The sequence below is a fragment of the Brassica napus genome, chromosome C7, assembly GCF_020379485.1.
Source record: "Brassica napus cultivar Da-Ae chromosome C7, Da-Ae, whole genome shotgun sequence".
In the NCBI taxonomy this organism is placed as follows: domain Eukaryota; kingdom Viridiplantae; phylum Streptophyta; class Magnoliopsida; order Brassicales; family Brassicaceae; genus Brassica; species Brassica napus.
The window spans coordinates 5,796,509-5,818,054 of NC_063450.1; the positions used below are offsets into that span (position 1 = coordinate 5,796,509).

General features: G+C 39.2%; 2 protein-coding genes, 1 long non-coding RNA gene, 1 other non-coding gene and 1 pseudogene across 4 annotated transcripts; 2 read left to right on the forward strand and 3 right to left on the reverse strand.

The window, feature by feature from the left end:
* Nucleotides 1-1,308: 1,308 nt before the first annotated feature.
* LOC111213016 lies at nucleotides 1,309-3,288 on the reverse strand (annotated as a pseudogene).
* Nucleotides 3,289-8,384: 5,096 nt separating this feature from the next.
* On the reverse strand, nucleotides 8,385-9,794 carry LOC111213017 (phosphopantetheine adenylyltransferase). The gene is made up of 6 exons (XM_022714678.2): nucleotides 9,573-9,794; nucleotides 9,405-9,476; nucleotides 9,106-9,165; nucleotides 8,872-8,966; nucleotides 8,707-8,776; nucleotides 8,385-8,612 (listed from the first exon to the last, which is right to left on the reverse strand). Exons 1-6 carry the CDS (start codon nucleotides 9,678-9,680, stop codon nucleotides 8,487-8,489), a joined length of 531 nt encoding a protein of 176 aa, XP_022570399.1. The 5' UTR covers nucleotides 9,681-9,794; the 3' UTR covers nucleotides 8,385-8,486.
* Nucleotides 9,795-9,892: 98 nt separating this feature from the next.
* Nucleotides 9,893-12,253, forward strand: LOC111213018. The gene is made up of 3 exons (XR_002663199.2): nucleotides 9,893-10,254; nucleotides 10,414-10,481; nucleotides 12,021-12,253. It is a non-coding gene; the product is annotated as an uncharacterized LOC111213018 (long non-coding RNA).
* A 6,159-nt stretch (nucleotides 12,254-18,412) lies between these two features.
* LOC111213019 lies at nucleotides 18,413-19,890 on the forward strand. The gene is made up of 3 exons (XM_022714679.1): nucleotides 18,413-19,228; nucleotides 19,274-19,450; nucleotides 19,579-19,890. Exons 1-3 carry the CDS (start codon nucleotides 18,413-18,415, stop codon nucleotides 19,888-19,890), a joined length of 1,305 nt encoding a protein of 434 aa, XP_022570400.1.
* LOC125590900 lies at nucleotides 18,653-18,759 on the reverse strand. The gene has a single exon (XR_007326902.1). It is a non-coding gene; the product is annotated as a small nucleolar RNA R71 (small nucleolar RNA).
* Nucleotides 19,891-21,546: the final 1,656 nt, after the last annotated feature.

Below are 21,546 nucleotides of genomic sequence, written 5' to 3' on the forward strand. Positions count from 1 at the left end.
TCTCGATGAACTGGGGAGACTTACTGTAGAGGGTGAATTCGACATCCCTCAAGGCCCGAAGAACAGACGGCCCAGCCCACTCAGGACGAAACGGTGGCTCGGCATGATTGCTCAAAACGCGCGTCTAAGCGTCCCCGACTTAACGGCCACTCGAGACAGTATGGGCTTCTCGGCCCAGCGAGTTAGAAGCCCACGAAGACGATGCAAACTAGGTCACGGGAGAGCACGAGGTCAACTATATAAAGGGAAGGAGACGCAACGAGAAAAGGATCCAAAATCACTAATACTCACTGGACGGCTAGATTAGGGTTTTACCTTTGTTATCTCGCCTTGTTGTATCTCTCCGGCAAACCCTTCGAGGCTCCGGTACCTTTCCTTTCACGCATTTCTTTTCCTTGTAACCGACGAAACGCTCTTCCGACCATTAATAAGACGTCTTTGTTTAAACCCACTTCTAAAACCGAACGTTCTCTCGTTCCGTACCGTTTCCCGATCAAACAACTACTAATCCTTAGTATAAACAGGTTTTATACCTATCAATCAACTGGAATGTCAAGTGTTTTTCGATTTAGTGACTAATCATTTAGTTTTCTGACTAAATAATCAACTTAAATATGGTTTAACAGTTAACTAAGAAATGGAGTTAAGATTTTACACAAACCATGTCCAGAATTTGTTCATTTTCATTTTCACTTGCTTGTTTGTTCTCGATTGTTTATATTACATATTTGTCAAATTTACCAAATTTTGTTTGATTCTTGTTGTAACTCTAGTAGTTAACTAATGTTAATCTCTGGTGTCGATTCAGAAGCTTCACATATGTACGGAGTAATAGAATAGAATAGAACAATATCATAACATTATATCGTGTTCTTGTTTTCTCAAGGCCAGGTTGGGGGTATATGATCTTTTTGTACAGAATGAAATTTTGCATTAGCCTCCAAAAATATGGAAATGTGGATAAAACATTCATCACAAAAAACCTGAAAAAATGTTACACGATCATAAAAATACCTAATGGTTATACATAGATCACAATGCGATTCACTTGATTCATTTACTGTGTTTTAGGATAATCAAAAGAATAAGACGACTTTGGTAACTTCCATTTTCATTTGCTTGTTTGTATCACACATTTGTCAATTTCACCAGATTTTGTTGGATTCTTGTTGAATCTCTAGTAGTCAATTAGTTATATAGTCTTGTCTCCATGCATACAAGTACAAATTAATCGAACAAAATAATCTCATAGCATTATATATGTACTAGTTTTTCCTTTAAAGCTAAGTTTGGTATATGACATTTAGTGTTTTGACTACAATGGAAAAAAAGATGAAAAGTGAATAAAGAAAATTCATCAAACCATACCCTCAAAGCTAAATGGTTAGTTCCATGACTAATGTAATGTATTCATAGAGCTAAAACACTGCAACATACTTGAAAAAAAAAAATCTGCTTACTTTCGAACAAGATTAATCAAAAGAAGCAACAAATCTCCATGAACCAAGCAAAGGAACCAGAACTTCCACTTCAACGAGAAGCAAGCATAGAGACCAAACACCCAAGAAGAATGATAACACCCAAAATCGAACCCCATAGAACCCACTTCTTGTTCTTCTTCTTCATCTGATTCGCATAGAACAAACTGTTAGTTCCTCCACTCACAAAGCTCCCTGCAGTAGCCACATTAGCTTCAATATCATCAACCCTATCTCCTTGTGTCTCAACAAGAACAGCCATGTCGAGAAACACTTGATGAAGCCTGTTAAGACTCCTCTTAATGTCATTCACAGCTTCATGTCTCTCCTTCGTCTTCAAATCCATCTCTGGTTTCACTTCAAACGTCTTCACTAACCTATCTCCAGATATCATCTTCTCCATGTCCTCGTTACTTGGCTCCTCACCGGTCGCCAAAAAATACTTCCTCTTCAAGTCTTCTCTGTACTCAGCGAAGATCTTCTCCCTCAAGTGACGAAACTCGCTCATCGTCTCTCTCAGTTTGGCCCTGACACCATTCGTGATCGAAACACGTGTCCTGTCCACGCAAGAACCAGTCCTGCGATTCTCTGTCTCGATGGCATCGATTAGGGTTTTGACTGCGTTGGCCTTGCGTGAGATGGCGACGATGTTGGACTCCATCCTGTGTCTCAACCCGCGGAGGATCTTGGCGCTGTGTGTGGACTTGGTCTCTTCGTTTAGGTTCTTGAGATCGTGTAAGAGATGAGTATCTCTTCGATTAGGGTTTTGATTGATTCGATCTCTGAGAAGAAAGCGGAGAGTTTATCTTGATGGAGATCGCCTTTCTCGACGTCGACGTGGTCTGATTCTGTGTCGATCTTGGCTTGCTTCTTGAGTTCCACATAACTTAGGAACGATTTGGTCATCAGATCATTCATCTTTCTTGCGGATTAAGAAACTTCGTAGAAACCCTAGAAACAAAGTAAAGAAACTGAGAAACCGAACCAAGTAAAAGAGATACGAAACGAGTAGAGGAGATTACGGTTACGTAAAAGCAGAGTTTGTTTCTGTTCTCCGGGGAGGAAGAACTGAAACAGAGAGACGAAATCGAGTTCAACAATGGTGGAAACTAAGGAAACCCTAAGACTTATGAGAAAGAAGAAGAAGATGTATTATACCCAAAAGAAATGCTTGCTCTGCAAGGAACAGCTCTTCTCTCTCAATCAACTTCGCTACTTTCTCTCTCTGTGCGGTTTCTCTAAGATCAGAATAAGAGGGATTCAAATTTTGAAAGAGAAGGAAGAGAAGTTATAAAGAAGATCTTCACGAATCTGATTTTTTCAGTTATATTTTTCAAAATTCCCTTTTAATTGCAACAAAATTAGCCGTTGCTTTGAAAAAACGTTATCATCATTCTATGAGAAACGGCGTCGTTTATTATTATTATTTTTTTGAATGAATGTTAAATTCTTATTCATCAAAAAAGCCTGTATACATCAAGTGTGACCCTAGTTTAATGAGATAACTTTCATACTATGCATCAACTTTCTAAAAAAATCACACTCTAGTAAGAAACCAGAATTGCATAAGCTCCCCCATTCCTTTCACTCCATGGTTCCTCATCAAAGTGATCTTGTTACGTATCCCTTTATCAATCATCCTCTTCAATGTAGACAGAGGTAACAACTTTTCACCATGAATGATCTTGTTACGCTCCCTCCAAACCGCATATAGAACCGCTTGAAAAGCATATCTCACACAGAACAGCCGCTTCCTTTCCATGGTTTCGTCTCCAATAATGCTCACTATCTCAGACCATACATTGGTGTAAGAACTACAGAGAACACCCCTTGCAATATGTTCCCAAATCTGAGAAGTGTAAGCACACATAAAGAACAAATGGTTTCTTGTCTCTGGAGCATTCTTACATAGAGCACAAGTAGTGTTAATCCCCTGATTCCACTTGGCAATTCTATCCAATGTAGACATTCTATCCAGCATTGATAACCAGGCCATGAAAGCAAACTTCGGCGTCGCATGAGCAAACCAAATACCTCTGGCCCAACTACACGAAATGTTGGAATTGCGCAGCAACCCCCATGGCTCATGTGTTGAGAACTTCTGCTTAAATCCCAGCCTTCCCCTCCATAGACTCACATCTTCCTTTTCTGGACTCAACTTCTCTGCGATGATGATCAACTCAGCTTCAATATCATTTAATAATCCCAAACGGTGCCTTCTCCTTCGTCGACTAGTCAGAATAGCTTCCTCTACAGTTGCTACCCTGTGAACTCCCATATCTATTATTCCTCTTGCTCCCAACAGATCAACAAGTACACCTCTATCCAGCCAGCTGACGTCATACCAAAATGACGTATGCCGACCATTCCCCAACTCTTTTCTGTAGAAAGACTTGGCTACTTCTCTCAATTTTAACATTTTCCTCCACATCCAAGACCCCATTTGAGTTTTTGATTTCACTTCCCAAAAGCTATTCCCCTTAAGTAAGTTGTTTCTGATCCATTTTCCCCAAAGAGACTCTCCAGACAGCATTCTCCAGATGAGTTTAAGCCCATACACCTTATTTACTTCCTTAAGATCTCTTAACCCAAGACCTCCCTCATTCTTTAACCGACAAATATCCTTCCACGCAACTTTAGCATTAGTTTACTTAAGCACAGGACCTGTCCATAAAAAAGCAGAGCAGAGTTGTTCCACTTCCTTGATACATTTGCTTGGAAGACGAAATACCGCTGCCCAGAAGTTCACGATACTCATCAATACAGCTTTTATAAGTTGAAGACGTCCAGCATATGATAGGAATCTGCACGTCCATGAACTAATCTTGTTTCTGATCTTTTCCACCAAAGGGAGATAGTCGTACTTCCTCATGGCTTGAGACATTAAAGGTAAGCCAAGGTATCTAATCGGTAAGTCTCCTTCAGCAAATGGAAAATTGGTTAGAATAGCACTCTTCACTGGCTCAGAAATTCCTGCCATATAAATGGTGGATTTTTCCAAACTGATGCGAAGGCCCGACCATACCTCAAACTCATCAAAAACTGAGAGAGCGCCTTCAATAGACTCCTTCGAACCTTCCACAAAAACCATCAAATCATCCGCAAAGCATAGATGTGTAAGTGAGATAGATTTACATCGCGGATGAAAACTGAACGTCCTCTCCCCCACAGCCTTATCCATCATAAGAGAAAGAACATTCATACACATCACGAAAAGGTACGGAGACAAAGAGCACCCCTGACGAAGCCCACGCGAACTCTTAAAATACCCTGCTAGATCCCCATTCACTTGAACAGAAAAGGAAGGACTAGTGATACACAGCTTGATCCAGTGTATATACTTCTCAGGAAAGCCAAGAACTCGTAAGCTTTTCAAAACAAACATCCATTGAACAGAGTCGAACGCCTTTGATATGTCGATCTTCATCACACATCTAGGGGTAATCGAGTCTCTGTGATAATCTTTGACCAACTCAGAAGCCAACAACACATTCTCCATGAGCAATCTTCCTTGCACAAATGCAGATTGATTCTCTGTAATAATATTTGGTAGTAGCTTCTTCAACCGATTAGCCAAAATTTTTGATACCACTTTGTATAAAACATTGCAGCACGCTATCGGATGATAATCCTTCATCTCTAGAGAATCCACCTTCTTCGGAATCAAAGCTAGAATAGTAGAGTTTACTCCCTTTGGCAGAAACCCAAACCGGAATACGAACTGTACTGCCACAGTGAAGTCTTTGGTAATCACAGACCAAGTAGTTTTAAAAAATTCGCTTGGAAATCCGTCTGGCCCAGGAGACTTGTTGCTTGGCATCTCAAATAATACTCTACGAACTTCCTCATCAGATACTTCTGCTTCCAACATACTACACTCCACAGATGAGCATCGAAATTTTAACACATCTTGCAGCTCTTCCTCTGAAACCCCCTGATAGTTTTGTGGACACTGGTTAAGAAAGCCCGAGAAGAATCTCTCAGCCTTAGTCTTTATGTCCGAGTGAGAAGTAACTAAGATACCATTTTCACATCTTATCTCACGGATCATATTCTGAGCTTGCCTTGTTTTGATGGCTCTATGAAAAGTTTTATTATTCTGATCCCCAACATCCAACCAAAACAACTTTGCTTTTTGCTTCAAGAAATCCTCTTCTAACCCCGCAATATTCAACCATTTGTCATACGCAACAGCTTCCTCATGAATAGCCAAATCACTAGGATTGGTTAGCGTAGCACTTTGCTTTTCACACAGTAGACTAAAAGCCTCCTTAGCTCTGACAGAGAGATTCCCCAACTGCTCTTTTCCTAGCTCTCTTATTAAAGGTTTCAGATTCTTAAGTTTTTTAGAGAACCTGTACATGGCTGAGGTTGAATGGTATAACGGCACAGTTCCATCCCAATACTCCTTAATTTTAGGAAGAAACATTGGCAGACTCCCAATAGCATTGACATATTTGAAAGGTCTCCTTATCTTCTCATTTGGAGGAAGCAACTGAATCTTACACCTCATGTGGTCTGAGCAACCCCTTGCCTCAAATACCGAGTAAGCATTATTAAATCTATGCAATGCTTCTTCATTTAACAATACTCTATCCAGCTTTTTGCAAATAACTCCCTCCTCTCTTTTGTTACACCAAGTGAAAAGCGGACCTTGATAAGCCATATCCGTGAGATGGCACTGTAGAATCATTCTCTGAAAATCTCTCATACCTCCCGGAAGTCTACCCAAATCCACAAATCTTGAGTTCTCTACCCCCTCCAATATCTCATTAAAATCTCCCGCGATCATCCAAGCTTTGTTCTTAAACATAGGAGAGTTATGATGATGAACCAGATCTTCCCATAGTATCTTCCTTTCCTCCACTATATTACTTGCATAAACACTTGTATAGTAGAACTCCTCTTCATCCTTCAGACCCACAGAAACCGTAATTAATTGATCAGACTTGTAGACAGGTGTAATTCTCACTGACTCACGCCAAATCAACCAGATTCTACCTCCACTACTATCTTCATAGTTAGTCATATGCGACCAACTTCCAAACACCGTATTTAATATTTTCTGTGCCTTTGTTTCCTTCACCCTTGTTTCCAGTATACTCCCAAATAACATTTCTTTATTTCTCACCCAATCACTAACCACAGAATGTTTCAAAGTTTTGTTAAATCCGCGCACATTCCAAAAGAAACTCCCCATGATTAGTTTTTTCGTCTAGAAGACCTTGTACTCAAAAGATTTGCATCTTGAGCTTTAGGCTTCTGGACTCTCTTCCCACCTCTTTGTAATACAACTCTTCCTTTCAACTTATCACAATATGCTAGTAGTTTATCCTCCATTAAGTCACACTCCAAAACATAATATGATACACCCGGATCATCCTCTTCAACAACTGTCGGAACTACCGGCAGAATCTCCCCTTCCTCAACTTCATCCAAACTCAACACTGAAAACTTGGATGCAGAAATCAGGACTTCCTCTAACTTATTCTGAGGAGAATTCGATTGAGAATGCCCAACTTTATCTGGAGGAACAGCCAGCCAGGCATTTGCACACACCTCATTACCATTTACCACATTAGCTTCCTCATTTTTCTTCATTATGAGCTCACCTCCATCTTTCAAGATCTCCTCCTCTAATATATTGCTTATATTCTTCACCCCTACCTCTCTTGTATCCTTCTTCACCTTTGGAGACTTCCTTACACTAGAACCCTCACTCTGCTTATATTCCTTCTTATTCTTCACACACACCCTTTCTGTGTGACTCCATTTCTCACAGATATTGCATCTAGCAGGCAACCATGGGTAATGAAACTCAGCAGTAAACTCCATACCATCCCTTGAGAATTCTATCTCCTTTGGCAACGCCTTGGTGACGTCCACATTGACAAAGATTTTTGCTTCCTCAAAATTCGAACAAGCAATCGTCTCTGGATGTAGTCGAACTGGAAAACCCACCGTGCTTGTTATAAAACTTAGAGCCTGCCACGAGAACATGTGGATAGGGACCTTCCGCACATGTACCCACATCGGAATTGCATTCTCCTCCTGCTTTTCTTCTTCAGACTTAGGAGACCATTTTGTCACTATCATCGGTACGCCAGCAATATTCCACATCCCTCTTTTTAAAACCTTCTCACGAGCCTTCGGGTTTGGTATCTTAAACCTCATGGTAACCGCATTCACATCATATACCTCCACTTTTGATGATAGTTCACCATAGCTCCAAATCTTATTAACCACCATATGCACCTTAGCAATGTGAGGAGCAATGTCTAAGAACTTCCCTACCACAAAATCCTCCCACAATGGCGTAGAATCAATGATGATTTCATCAGGGATCTCCACCTTATGCTTACCATCCTTAGTTTTTACCTCCACTTCATACTTCTTCAAACATCGCCTATCCTAAGCCTTCAATGCCCAACTTTGATCTAACGTCTTCAATACCTCATCTCTCATCTGCTTTACCTCCCTTAGATCTCCATCCCGAACCTCCGTAATCTTCAAATCCCCATCCCGAACCTCCGTAATCTTCAAATCCCCACCACAACTCTCCTTGCTGATCAGATCAAAAGCTCCAGAAAGATTCCCCTCCTTCGAATCACCTTCACGGATCTCCTTATTCTTCGAAACAGAATCCCCACGTTGCTTTCCTTCACTCAAGTCATCTTCCCGGACATACCGACGGTCACGATCCCTCTCCGGCGGAACTGACGAGCCCCGCGAAGAAGCCACCTCCATCAGAAAAAACCCCAAGTCAAAATATCGCACTCAGAATCGCCAAAATCGCCTCAGAGCAAAACGCAGCGTTTAATTTTTTTCCACTTGAACGACGTCGTTTATTATTTATTTAAATCGACGAATCAGTGAGACACAAAGCGACACCGTTTTCGCGAAAGGTAATAACAAAGCGTTCAACTTTTATTGATCAGTTCCAGGCAGTATACAAACAAGGGAATGAAAAGGTTACACATAACAAAGTTGATTTTACATATGGCTAGTTCAAGTTGATGATGCTTCTTGTTCTGCTGCATGTTGGTTTTGTTTCTCTGCCTCTAACTTCCTCAGAGTACTTGAACTTATCTTATTCCCACTCGATCCATCAGAAACTATTTCCACAACCTCAATCTGCAACAAAGCATAGAGAAAGGTTAAGGGTTAGATGATTGAATCTCTCAAAAGGCATCACAAGGTTAAGGCTGGTGGATTAAAAAGACCGAACCTTGAGTTGAGAAAGACATCTTTCTGCTCTTTTTCTGTTTACTGACAAGCCACCTGGTAATGTCTCTTTGCTGCAGATTAAGATTAGTTAAGAGAGTCTTTAATAATGCATGGTGAATAGAATAAAACTGTGAGAAAATGATTTAATAGAAAGAATGCGCTCAACCTGACAACGATAGCTTCCAATGCTTCATCGACAATGGAAGGACCATATGGATCGGTAATGGGGTCGGTTTGTACAACCAGGTCAGGTTTGATAGACTGCCACAAGACCACGGAGAAAGAAAATAAGAGAAACTCTTAAACTGTCTTTTGCCACTCATTTCACGTTAATAAGTTAACATGCCATGGCAATAAGAAGACCTATAATGTGAAAATTTGAAAACTATGCTGTAATTACCTTGACATAGGTCTGCACATTAAGCATCCTTTCTTCAATGGGTTGTATCATTTCAGCGAACTATACACACAAAAAGAGTGAAATGAGGACCTGAACAAAGCGTAACTGTTTCAGAGTTACAATCACATAACAAAACTCAGTATATTATCGATCAAAGAGTCTTCTTATTGCCTTGAACAAAGCGTAACAGTTTCTGTAATAAAGAACTCGAAAGACAATCAACGCCTCTGAACTTTAGCCATATGATAGACTTTGATCTCACAGTGATAATCTGATAATAGATTCGAGGGCTCGCTTACTTGCTTGTTCTTCAACATCGGGCCATCACATACTCCCACCACCATTCGATCCCTCGCTAGCTCCGCAGCAGCCTGATTTTTCCATCCATCCCACCCACAAAAGCTTCGTATAGTTACTTCGATTCTCAAAAACCAAGCAGAAATCGCAGAGAGAAAACAACAATTAACCTTGAGGAAAGTCCGATGACCATCGTGCAATCGATCAAAGGTACCACCCAGAACGACCGCACCGAATGAATCCGCCGTAGAAACCTTTGAATCTTCCGCCGCTGCCATTCGCCGTAGAAGAAATTCCTTCTCCGCCAGCCAAATTATGTCTCTTCTCCAAGATTCACCAAACTCATCCCGGTTCGTAATCTCGTTATTTTCGGTTTAACCGGTTATATTATTTACTGCAGACATTGAACCGGCTGGTTCAACATAATATCAGAAAATAAAGTTCGGGTTTTTTGGTTCTAACCCATGTTAACGCGGTTCTTTAGTTGGGTTTTTATTAATGCAATTAGAAATAAAAAAGAAAGAAAATTACTTGTTAATTGAAGAAACGTTTTTTATTTAAGCGTTACAATACACGTGTCCCTCATTGAAAGAGTTTTGCGGTTTTCTCTATCTCTCTCTCGACGGATCTGTTCAACGTTTCTTCACTTCACCTCTTTCTCAGTTGCTTTCTTCGACGACTCCGCCTTTCTCTTTGTGGCTCTCCTCGACGATGAAAAGCCTCTATCTCTGTGGCTCTCTCTCGACGATGAATCACTCCGCTTTTCTCTCGGTGGCTCTCCTCGACGATGAAAAACTTCTATCTCTCTCTCGATGGCTCTCCTCGGCGAAGAATCACTCCACCTCTCTTTCAGTAAAACTATGTTATTTTGTTTAATCCTTCAATTCATGCATGTCTTAGATTGTATTGGTTTGTTGTCTCTTGATTCTGTCTCTTGTGTTGGTTTTTGTCTTGTGATTGATATATACATCATACGACTCTTTTGATTTGTTTCTGTCTTTGTGTGTTAAGATGGATGGATCAAGAGACATGAGCATTGTTTATATTCGTCAAACAAGAGGACTACAATTTCAATACATGTAAAACATTTATCTTTGATCTGTTCAATTGATTGAAAGTTTTATAAAAAGCATTGTCTATATTCGTAGGTCGTTTTTGATTCTGGTCTGAAATGAATCAATTTTGATTCTGGTCTGAACTGAATTGATTATGGTTGTGTAATAAATGTTTTGGTTAGTGTTAAATTATGGTTGTGTTAGGTAATAATTAGATGTAATGGTTAGATAGAAATCGTTGTTGAAGTGTGATGAATGTGTTAGATATATGTCAAGTCAATTTTGTTGGTTGTGATGAATGCATTGATATATTAAACACCATGTTCTTTTATTTCCCTCTTCTATAAAACACATTCATTTTTCTCTTCCATCTATGAAAAACATTTTTCTTTTCTTTCTCTCTCCTTTGACATATTCGGATATGGATATCCATACTGGAAGACGTCAAAGTTTGTTGAACTTTTTAATAGTCAACAAGATATTGTCTTTGGTTTAGTACAAGATAGTGTCGAACTATCTTCATCATAAGTCCCTGTATTTGGCACTTAAGGTACTGAAGATTCAAACTTTGCTGAAGACACTCCTGCAGAGCGTAGAGAACGAAGGAAATGGACGCCAATAGATGATGTTGTGCTCAACAGCTTGTGGTTAAACACAAGCAAAGATCCTGTTGTAGGGAATGAGCAAAGATCTGGTGCTTTCTAGAAAATAATTGCAGCCTACTTTGCGGCAAATCCGAAGGTTACAGGCTGTGAACATAGAGAGTCAAGTCGCTGTAAGCAACGTTGGCACAAGATCAATGACCTTGTTCAATGACCTTGTTAGCAAGTTTTGTGGTCGTGTGAAGCTGCAACTAGAGAAAAAAGTAGCGGTCAAAATAAGAATGATGTTCTCAAACTAGCTCATGAAATCTTCTTCAACAACCATAAAAAGAAATTCAACTTTGAACATGCTTGGAAAGAGCTGCGCAATGACCAGAAATGGTGTGACCTTTCTGCTTCTAAAACCGATGGAAGCGCTAAAAGGAGGAAGTTTGAGGACGGTGCACAATCATAAAGCTTTCACGTAAATGAAACCAAGACTGCTGAAGATGATCAAGGAACCAATCATAAGGCAGCAAAGGGCCATGGTAAGAAAACGAAGGTAGAGGGGAAGGCGCTGTCGGCGCTGTCTAAGTTTCAGAGTATGCGGTCCATTAAACATCAAGATTTGGATATGAAAGAAAGGCTGTCTAAGATGAGTATACTTGCAAAAAAAACCCACTAGATGAGTACGAAGAAGCTCTAAAGAAGAAGCTCATTAATGACTTTTTGTCTAATTAGTTTAAGTTTAATTCTAGGTGTCGAAGTCGTGTGATTGTTTTTTGTTTGTCGTATTTTAACTTTCTGTTTCTTGTTCTTGTTATGTCATGAAGATATTGTATTTCACAAGTTATTGATGATATAAATGCTTGTGTTTCTTGTTCTGGGTACTCTTTATTTTATGTTTGTGTTTCTTGTTTTGGTTATTGATGATATATATGCTTTCTTAGTCTGATGACTTGTCGTGTGTCATTACTTCCAGGTCTTGAAAGTGTGAAAGAGTGAAGTCTTGGGAGTGGAAGAATCACAGACTGAAGTAAAGTCTTGGGAGTGGAAGAATCACGGACTGAAGTGAAGTCTTTTATTCTTGTGTAAACTATGTATTCTTGTATTCTTGTCATGTGTCACGTACTACCAAAGTTGTATTATTCACTTTGTATTCATCAGTTCTATTTTAAGTTTGTATTCATCAAAGTTTTAGTCACATAGTTCTATCATTCATCTTCTCTCTTTTTTCCATTCTCCTTCTCATGTTCTTCCTTTTATAAAAATTTAAAACAATTTCTACACATATATGGTATCTTCGTCTCATAACACTTTTGAGGGATCAGTTGATGAAAATGTTGATCAATATTTTGATCAACATTTTGATCAAACGTTTGAGAATCTTTTCATTAATTATGGTGATCAAGAAGATGAAAGGAAGAGAAGGAAAAAACGAGTTTTTATCCAAATAAATCGTGAAGAATGCCATATATGTTTATCGAATGATCTTTTCAGTGAAACTCCAACATACCCTGAAAATTTATTCCGACGACGATTTAGAATGAACAAGCCATTGTTCATGCATATTGTTGATCGAAACTCCAATGAAGTTCAATTCTTTCGACAAATGAAAGATGATCTTGGAAGGCTTGGTCTCTCTACACTTCAAAAGTGTACAACAGCTATTCGTGTCTTAGCATATGCTGTTGTGGCTGATACGGTCGAAGAATACTTCCGGCTCGGTGCAAATACTACTCGGTCATGTTTGGAAAATTTGGTGGAAGGAATAATATATTTGTTCGGCGATGAGTACCTAAGAGGACCAACACCGGCTGATCTTCAACGTCTACTTGATATTAGAGAGCATCGTGGATTTCCCGGGATGATAAGAAGCATCGATTGTATGCATTGGGAGTGGAAGAATTGTCCAACTGCTTGGAAATGTCAATATTCACGTGGTTCGGGAAAACTCACAATCGTTTTAGAGGCGGTTGTTTCATATGATCTATGGATATGTTTATGCGTTTTTTGGACCTCTACATACCTTAAAAGATATCAATGTTCATGATCACTCACCTGTTTTTGATGACATTATAAAAGGTCAAGCTCTGCAAGTAAATTTTTCTGTCAATGGAAGAGAGTATCATTTGGTTTACTATGTCACCGCTGGTATTTATCCGAAATGGGCAAATTTTATCCATTCTATTCTAATTCCACAAGGGCCGAAAGCAGTTTTATTTGCTCAACATCAAGAAGCTGTCCGAAAAGATGTCGAGCGTGCTTTTGGAGTCTTGCAAGCTCGATTTACTATTGTTAAAAGTCCAACATTTTTTTTGGGATAAAAACAAAATTGGAAAGATTATGAGAGCATGTATCATACTCCATAATATGATAGTAGAAGACGAACGAGATGGATACACTCAAGTTGATGTTTCAGAATTCCAACAAGGAGAAGCCACCGGAAGTTCACATGTAGATCTCACGTATTCTACAAATATCACCAATATGATGGGTGTTCGAACTAGAATTCGTGATAGACAAGTGCATCAACAATTGAAAGCTGATTTGGTTGAACATATATAGCATAAATTTGGACGTGATCAAGATAACAACTGATCTTAGATGCTTCTTTGAAATGATTATCGTTTATTTTACTAATCTTTGTTTTTATGTTTTTATTTTAAAATCTATGTTTAAAATGTTATCTTTGACTATGTTTTATTTAATAAATAAATTGTATCTTTAATAAAACAATGTTTTATAAAAAAAAATTAAGAACCCTTAATGTTGTCAAAAAAAAAAGAACCCTTAATTTAATTCTACCATTGGAGCACTCAAACTAATAATCTCTTAACAAGAGTTCTTAACTTAAGTTTATTAGTTAAATATTCATTAAAAACCTAATTAGGGTCTCCTCCATTAATCATGCTCTAAGGTGTTTGTAGGGATGTGCATAATTCCAGATTGGAACTGAACCCAAACCATAAAATTTGATCCGTATCCGATTCAAAATGTTAAATATCCAAAAAAATCCGTATAAAAAAATATATATTAACCAAATTCAAATGGATAATCTGAAATATCTGTAAAAATCTAAAAACCCTGATTTAAGGTGATTAAATTAATATTAAATATATATATTTAAAACATAAATATGTACTTTAAATACTCGGTTTCATATTTATTTGATACAATATCTGAAAATAAATACTCTAGATATCAAATTATGTATAAATATACATCTTTTATGTTTTTTCTTTCAAATTTTGGTTTCACTTCTTGTATATTCTTTTTTTTTGGTACACTTCATTTCTGGTATATTCAAAGCACACGAATATAACCAAATTTGAATGATATATGACTATTTTATGAATTTTACGATATATTATATATTAGAACGAAATCCAGAAAAGTGAATTTAAAAATTCAAAAACCTGAACTACATGTCCAAATCCGAATGGATGCTCAAATGCCTATCATAATTAGATCTTTAAATCAAAGATATATTACCAGTTCAGATATTTTAGTCTTTGGGTTAATCGGTTTGAAACCTATCACGTTCATCAAATCGCTTTTTTTGAGTTTTTACAATTATTTTTCCTCAAAATAAAATTAGTATACAAAATTATCTAAATTTTTTAATATACAACAAATAAATGTAATGACTAAAATTAAAAGTAAAATGAAACTGATCACTTATTTTTTCAGAACTAGTATCAGGGGCGGATCCAGAAAATAATTTAATGTGTGGCACACTATATATTTATAAAATCTTATCAGAATATATATATATATATATTTATTTATTAAAACTTTAATTAAATATTAATAACCTGAATTACTCTAAAAATTATAATTTTGTAAAGAATATTTTTTTTAAAAATCACTTTAAAAAACTTGAGTCGATTAATAAGATAAACAGATTTTTATGTAAAATTCTTTTTATTGGTTATTTGAATATATATTAAAAAATAAAATTGATAAACTAAAACTTGAATAAAAATATACCTTTTTCAAGGAAAAAAAATAAATATTTTCGATTAGATAGCAAAAAAAACAAAGAAGAAAAGGAAATTTATTTTATAAAAATGTGACTAAATATAATAAAGTAAACAAAAATTTGAAGAAGAAAATGCTCAGATAAACTCGAACATGAGTTGCATGTGGCACCTTTCAGCCGTCTAACCATCAGAGCTGACACTATCTATTTTTATCCTCTTTTGTAATAGAGATTTAATATGTGGCACGTGCCACCCCCCCCCCCCCCCCCCCCCCAAAAGGTGGATCCGCCCCTGAGTAGTATCCGACAGTGAGAGAAAAAATAAATCAGGCTACAAAAAAGACCTATGTTCCGAAATCACAGAGTTTGCTGCTGCTGCTTTGTTAGCTTGAAGCATTCTTGCAAGAAGTTGTAAAGCTGTAAGGAGTACAAGTCAGGAAAGCTCCTGTAGTGATAATCGACATGAGGAAACAACCTGAAGTTGAAAGAATTAATGTTTCTTCCAATCTTCTGCTCCTTTTTGATCCAGAGCTCTATGAATGAGACGGAACAACTTTATCCCCGGAGCTGTAAAGATAAAGCTGTGGGCATGGAGGATGCTTCTCATAGAGTTTCTCGACAATTTTCGTTAGTCCTCCTGCTCCTGCAACACAAACAAATAACTTAGACTAATCACTAGTCACAACCAATGTCTATAGAAAAAGACAGCAAGAAGCTTACATGTTGACGTCTGGGATGTTTAAGATGATTGGGAAGAGTTTCTCTAGAGATGATAGCATCATGTTTTCGATTCCTAGAGGTTCCTTTTTTTGTACGTCTTCTTCTTGGCTTCTTGGACTGGTTGGTTCTATGTTTATGGTGGAGCTACGTTTCTTCAGTATAGCTGCAGTAAACCCAGCTGCCTAAATCTGCAAGTAAACCAGAAATCTATGGTTGGTTGATCTTTATAATAACATAAACTCATTTCTGTTATACGCTAGTCGAATGATATAGTACACGAAACAGTTTTAACATAAGGAAAAAACTAAGAGGCATGAGATGATCTATTCTACCAGGACAGGTAGAAACAAACTTGGAAATCCACTATGAAGGCTCACTTTTTCCTCGTTTACATGCCTAAAACATCAAATCTCAAGAGAACAAGATCGTGTTCGCAAGATATACACATATGCCATAACCAAAATATCAGCTGCTTTAACAGTCTAACCTACGTACTACTGAACTATCTATTTACAAAGCTGATTACTTAACTACCAAAACAGACCGGGAGCTTGTGATCAAGTGGTAAGGGGAAGGGCTTGGGATGTCACCACATTTCAGGTTCGATTCACCTGTCATGCGAAACTAAGTCACATTTTTCTGGTCACTTACACGGATATGAGCTATTCGGCCTTTTTGAATACCAGAAGAGGGTCTATCCGTGGACTGCACCTTGCACCCGGGAGTTAGGTCTATGTCTTTAGTAGACCAGGGTTTAACCCTTTCTTAGTAAAAAAAAAACTACCAAAACCAAAAGTTCCCTGGCAGTGGTAAGATATGCTCTGCTTCCAATACAAGAAAATGCCAGCACCCGAAAAACTTTAAAAGCACTTCCTTAAGAAACATTGAAAAGAACAAACCTTGGTGTCTAGAGAATCTGCTCCTCCCGAGTCGATGATACAACCCTTAATCTTTTCTACTAACTCTTGTCTCCCCACGAAGCTGTCGAGCAAGGCACCATAGCTGCCATAAGAACAAGACTAATGAGAGTATTGATATATTGTGTTTTTGGCACATTATACGTATGTCTTACTAATATTTTTCAAGGTTTTATCGAGTTTTTTTAGTTCCTTTCGAGTCATAACCGGTCTAGAGTTGCATTGGATGGGAAATGGACCAGCTAGAGGAAACGAAGAGAGAAAAGTATGATTTGGAGTCTTTCGCGCGGAACAGCCAACCGGAGCAGCCTGAGTGCCTGCTCCAGTGACAGAGATAAAAAAAGGAAGTTTCCAAATATTTCGGGATTTGCCATAGATTTCCTATTTCTTTCCTCTAGCCGCCTGTGGCTCCTATATATATAGTTTCCTATTTATTATTTTAGACCTACCTTAGTTTTTACGCAAGAAAAGACCTGAGAGAGAGGTTTGATTTTAGCGATTGCTGCTTGCAAGGGAGAAGGCCTCATCTATCTCATAGAGAAGATTATCCTGAACCCTCTGATTTCTTTGATCTATTATATGCAGTATTATTCAGAAATCATGCTTCTCTGTTCTTGTGTCATGTGTGAGTAGTCACCGAGTTAGTTTTGGGTTCTAGGGTTTTAGATTCGTGAGCTAAGCATAAATAAGTCATCTTGAGATTGTCTACATTCATATATGTTCTTATTGCTTGCATTGAACCGATCACTCAGTGCATGAATTAGGGTTAATCGATTTAGCTAGCCGTTAATTGATAACTTGACACGATTTGAATGAACCTTGCATCCCTAGTCAGCGAGAGTAGATATTAGGGTGCATTGTGAACATATCGGACTTGATCTCTAAGGCTTGCCATCGTATCTTGATCCAAACGAGAGTTTAGGCATCAAGACCGATTTGCAAAGGAATCAACACCACGAGAGTGGGTTGATTCAATCAGAGTGATCCGAGTTTTGACTTGTTATAAACTGGACTTGAATAATTGCTTGGTTTGCGATTTCATAACCTGAAGAAGAAACCCTAGACTAGCGCCTTTAAATCAACGCAAAACAACCTAATCATGTTACTTGCTCTTTACGTTATTTACTTCTTTAAAAAAACCCACTTCGTTTTAGCTAAATTTTGATCCCAATAAGATAATGTGTGAACTGGTCCTCTGAAATTGAATCTAAAGATATTACAACGACACTGTTAACTTGACAGTAGACAAAGATCCAATTTTAGTGTATCAAGTTTTGGCGCCGTTGCGACGGGGACCAGTTTTTTACATTTATTTTTCGGTTATTTACTTAGTCTAAAACTTCTGACTTGTTTAATCCTTTTTGCAGTTAATGACCCAGGTGCATGACCAGTAGACACACTCGGAGCAATACACAAGGGGACTTAATTTCGCTTACAAATCAGGAACTCGAAAGCTTAGAAAGAACCAACCGTCAACAAAAATCAATCACTGCAACAATGGCCGACTTCGGCACTCCAGAACAAATGGCCACGTCTATGCAACATATGCAACAGCAGATGCAATAGATGCAAGAGTTACAGCAAACAATCGCAGCGCTGCAACTGGCTGCACAGCGGGAACCACCTGTCCCAATTGGTGAGAGAAACCTACCGCGTAACATCCCTTCTACGCGCTCTGCTATCGCCCCACCACCATGTCAAAGGGCAGACTTTGAGATAAAACCCGGCATGATCAATCTTGTCCAGTGAAAGATGTTTCATGGACTGTCAGCTGAGATACCAATGGAACACAATGAAGCTTTTGAAGAAATATGCAGTTTCACTCGTGCAAACGGCGTCCCACCCGACTACATCAAATGCATGCTGTTCCCATTCTCTCTAGCGGACAAAGCTTCACGATGGCTTAAGTCATTACCTACAGGTTCCCTAACTTCTTGGGAACAGGTTAGAGCAGCTTTCTTGGGACACTTCTACACGAAAGCCAAAACAGCTGCCCTAAGGAACAAGATCTCCTCCTTCAAGCAACTCACTAATGAACCTTTCAACGAAGCTTGGGAACGGTTCAATGATACCCTCAGAGAGTGTCCTCATCACGGGTTCGACGATGACCATGTTCTAGGAATCTTCTACGATGGTGTGGAAGGGGAGTTCTGCAATGCTTTAAATGCAGCGAGCAACGGAGATTTCATGACTCAAACCACAGAAGGAGCTCACGCGCTAATAGAAAACATGGCAGCTAGTTCTTCCAACAAAAACAAGGAGACTGACCGTTCCAAGAAGGTGAACAGCATGGACACTAGGAAGATTGATGACCTCGCCGCTAAGGTCGATCTGCTGCTCAAGAACAATCAGAATCAGATCTATGTCATGGAAGAAACCAATCTGGAACCAGGTACTACAGATGCAGCAGCAGAAACCGAAACATCGGAAGAAGATCAGCAAGGGGTCAGTTACGTTAACGGGCAGGGTTGGCAGTTCAAGAATTACCATCCAAACCCTAATGTGGGAAACAACCCGCATCTGTTCTCATACAAGACTAATCCAGACAACCCCAACGACAGATCTCAGGTAAATCAGTTCCAAAACACTAGATATCAGAAGCCATAATTCCAGAATCAGAATCAGAATGGGAAGATGTTCATCCTCAGCCAGGCTCATAATCAATCTCAGAACCGGCAGAATAATCCACAGGCTCCTCTTGCAACCGCGAGCGGTCCGCCTGATGAACTGAAGGGAATGATGCAACAACTTCTGCATGGTCAACAGATTCAAGGAAAAGCACTGAATCAGGTTAGAACCGAGATAAACACTCGGATGGACAACATGTTCACGGAATTGAATTCCAGATACGATGATGTAGCAAGCCACATAAGGCAGATGGACGTTCAGATTGCTCAAACTGCTGAAACAATAAAAAGGCAACATGGAACACTCCCCCAGGGAAAACATACAAGAATCCCAAGGACTGTAACACAGTCGAGCTAAGAAGTGGAAGACATCTATCAGATCCAGTCCCCAAGAAGCTCATTGCTCAAGAGAAGGGAAACCAGAAAGAGGGAGAACAACCTCCGCTTGAGGATGTCCACGACGACCATGAACCGGAACAGCCAACAGCCGCAGAACCAGTAGCTCCCACGACGCAAGATCAATCTGTTCCTACTCGTGTCTACATTCCAAAGTTCCCTACCCAGTCCCTGCTAAGAAATCACGCATGGATTGCGAAGAGATGAAGTGCAAAAAGATGCTTGAAGAGTTGAATGTCAAGTTCTCTCTCATGGACGCTATTCAGATAATTCCTTCAATGCGCAGTCTTGTGAAAGGGCTGATCTCCGGGAAGACTTCTGCAGACAGCGACATCATGATGGTCTCGAAAGAATGCAGTGCAGTCCTTCAAAACAGAACAGTCAGGAAATTGGAAGATCCTGGAAAATTTGTCCTATCTGCGATATGGGTTCCAGTGTGAATCTCATGCCCTACTCAGTTGCAAAACGCATGGGACTAACCAACTTCAAGCCAACCAAGATATCTTTGGTATTCGCAGACAGATCAGTCAAGTTGCCAGTAGGTGTTCTTGAAGATCTACAAGTTCAAATTGGTGACACCACTGTTGCGGCGGACTTCGTGGTTCTAGAGCTCGAAGATGAACCAAAAGCCCTCTCATTCTGGGCTGACCTTTCCTGTGCACAGCTGGTGCAATCATTGATGTCCGCAACGGGAGGATTGATCTCCAACTAGGAGATATTGTGATGCAGTTCGAGATGGATGAGCTTCTCAAACGACCTATGCTAGATGGTCAGAATTTCACGATTAGCGATGAGAATGCCGCCTTGACCCCTCAACAAGGGATGATCGAAGAAATCCTCGCAGATGATCCTTTGGAAGTAGCCCTGATACGAGTAGAGTCTGAGCAGAACACGTGCAACGTTGATGCTGACGGATACGAAAAGATGCTAGACTCGTGCGAAAGCATCGAGAAGACGGTCGCTTTTCTAATTCTAGGGGAAACGAGCAATCAGATTTCACCAGAAGGAGCAACTGCTCCTAAAAAACCAACCAGACAGCTCGATGATTCATGGAGCGAACTCAAAGCTCCAAAGATCGAATTAAAGTCCCTTCCAGCGGGACTCGGGTATGCGTTTCTTGGACCTAATTCAACATACCCTGTCATCGTGAACTCTGAGCTTAATAATGTGGAAACTGCTAAACTATTGTGTGAATTGAGAAAATACTGCAAGGCAATAGGATATTCGTTAGCTGATATTCCCGGTATTTCACCTGATTTATGCATGTATAGAATACACCTAGAAGATGAATCGATGACTTCTGTAGAACATCAGAGGCGGTTAAACCCAAATCTAAAAGATGTTGTTAAGAAAGAGAAAATGAAACTTCTAGAAGCTGGTGTAATTTATGTTATTTTTTATAGTAAGTGGGTTAGTCATGTTCATGTAGTTCCTAAGAAAGGGGGGATCACTGTGGTTGCTAATGAAAAGAATGAATTGATACCCACTAGGACAGTAACCGGTCACCGTATGTGTATCGATTTTCGAAAATTAAATACGGCTACACGAAAGGACCACTTCCCGCTCCCATTTATTGATCAAATGCTTGAGAGATTGGCTAACCACCCATATTACTGCTTCTTAGATGGTTATTCAGGTTTCTTTTAGATTCCCATTCACCCAGACGATCAGGAGAAGACGACCTTCACGTGTCCTTACGGCACCTTTGCCTACAGGAGAATGCTGTTTGGTTTGTGCAACGCTCCTGCGACATTCCAGCGTTGCATGATGTCTATTTTTACTGATCAAATTGAGGATATAATGGAAGTTTTCATGGATGATTTTAGCGTCTATGGAAACTCCTTTTATGTGTGTTTGTCAAAC

Coding starts and splice junctions, on each gene's coding strand:
- LOC111213017 (XM_022714678.2), bottom strand. CDS start 9,680: ATGGCAGCGGCGGAAGATTCAAAGGTTTCTACGGCGGATTCATTCGGT. Junction 9,166..9,404: donor CGATGTTGAAGAACAAGCAA/GTAAGCGAGCCC, acceptor TTGTGTGTATAG/TTCGCTGAAATGATACAACC. Junction 8,967..9,105: donor ATGTGCAGACCTATGTCAAG/GTAATTACAGCA, acceptor GTCTTGTGGCAG/TCTATCAAACCTGACCTGGT.
- LOC111213019 (XM_022714679.1), top strand. CDS start 18,413: ATGTTTCATGGACTGTCAGCTGAGATACCAATGGAACACAATGAAGCT. Junction 19,229..19,273: donor ACCCCAACGACAGATCTCAG/GTAAATCAGTTC, acceptor CCATAATTCCAG/AATCAGAATCAGAATGGGAA. Junction 19,451..19,578: donor AAGGAAAAGCACTGAATCAG/GTTAGAACCGAG, acceptor AACAATAAAAAG/GCAACATGGAACACTCCCCC.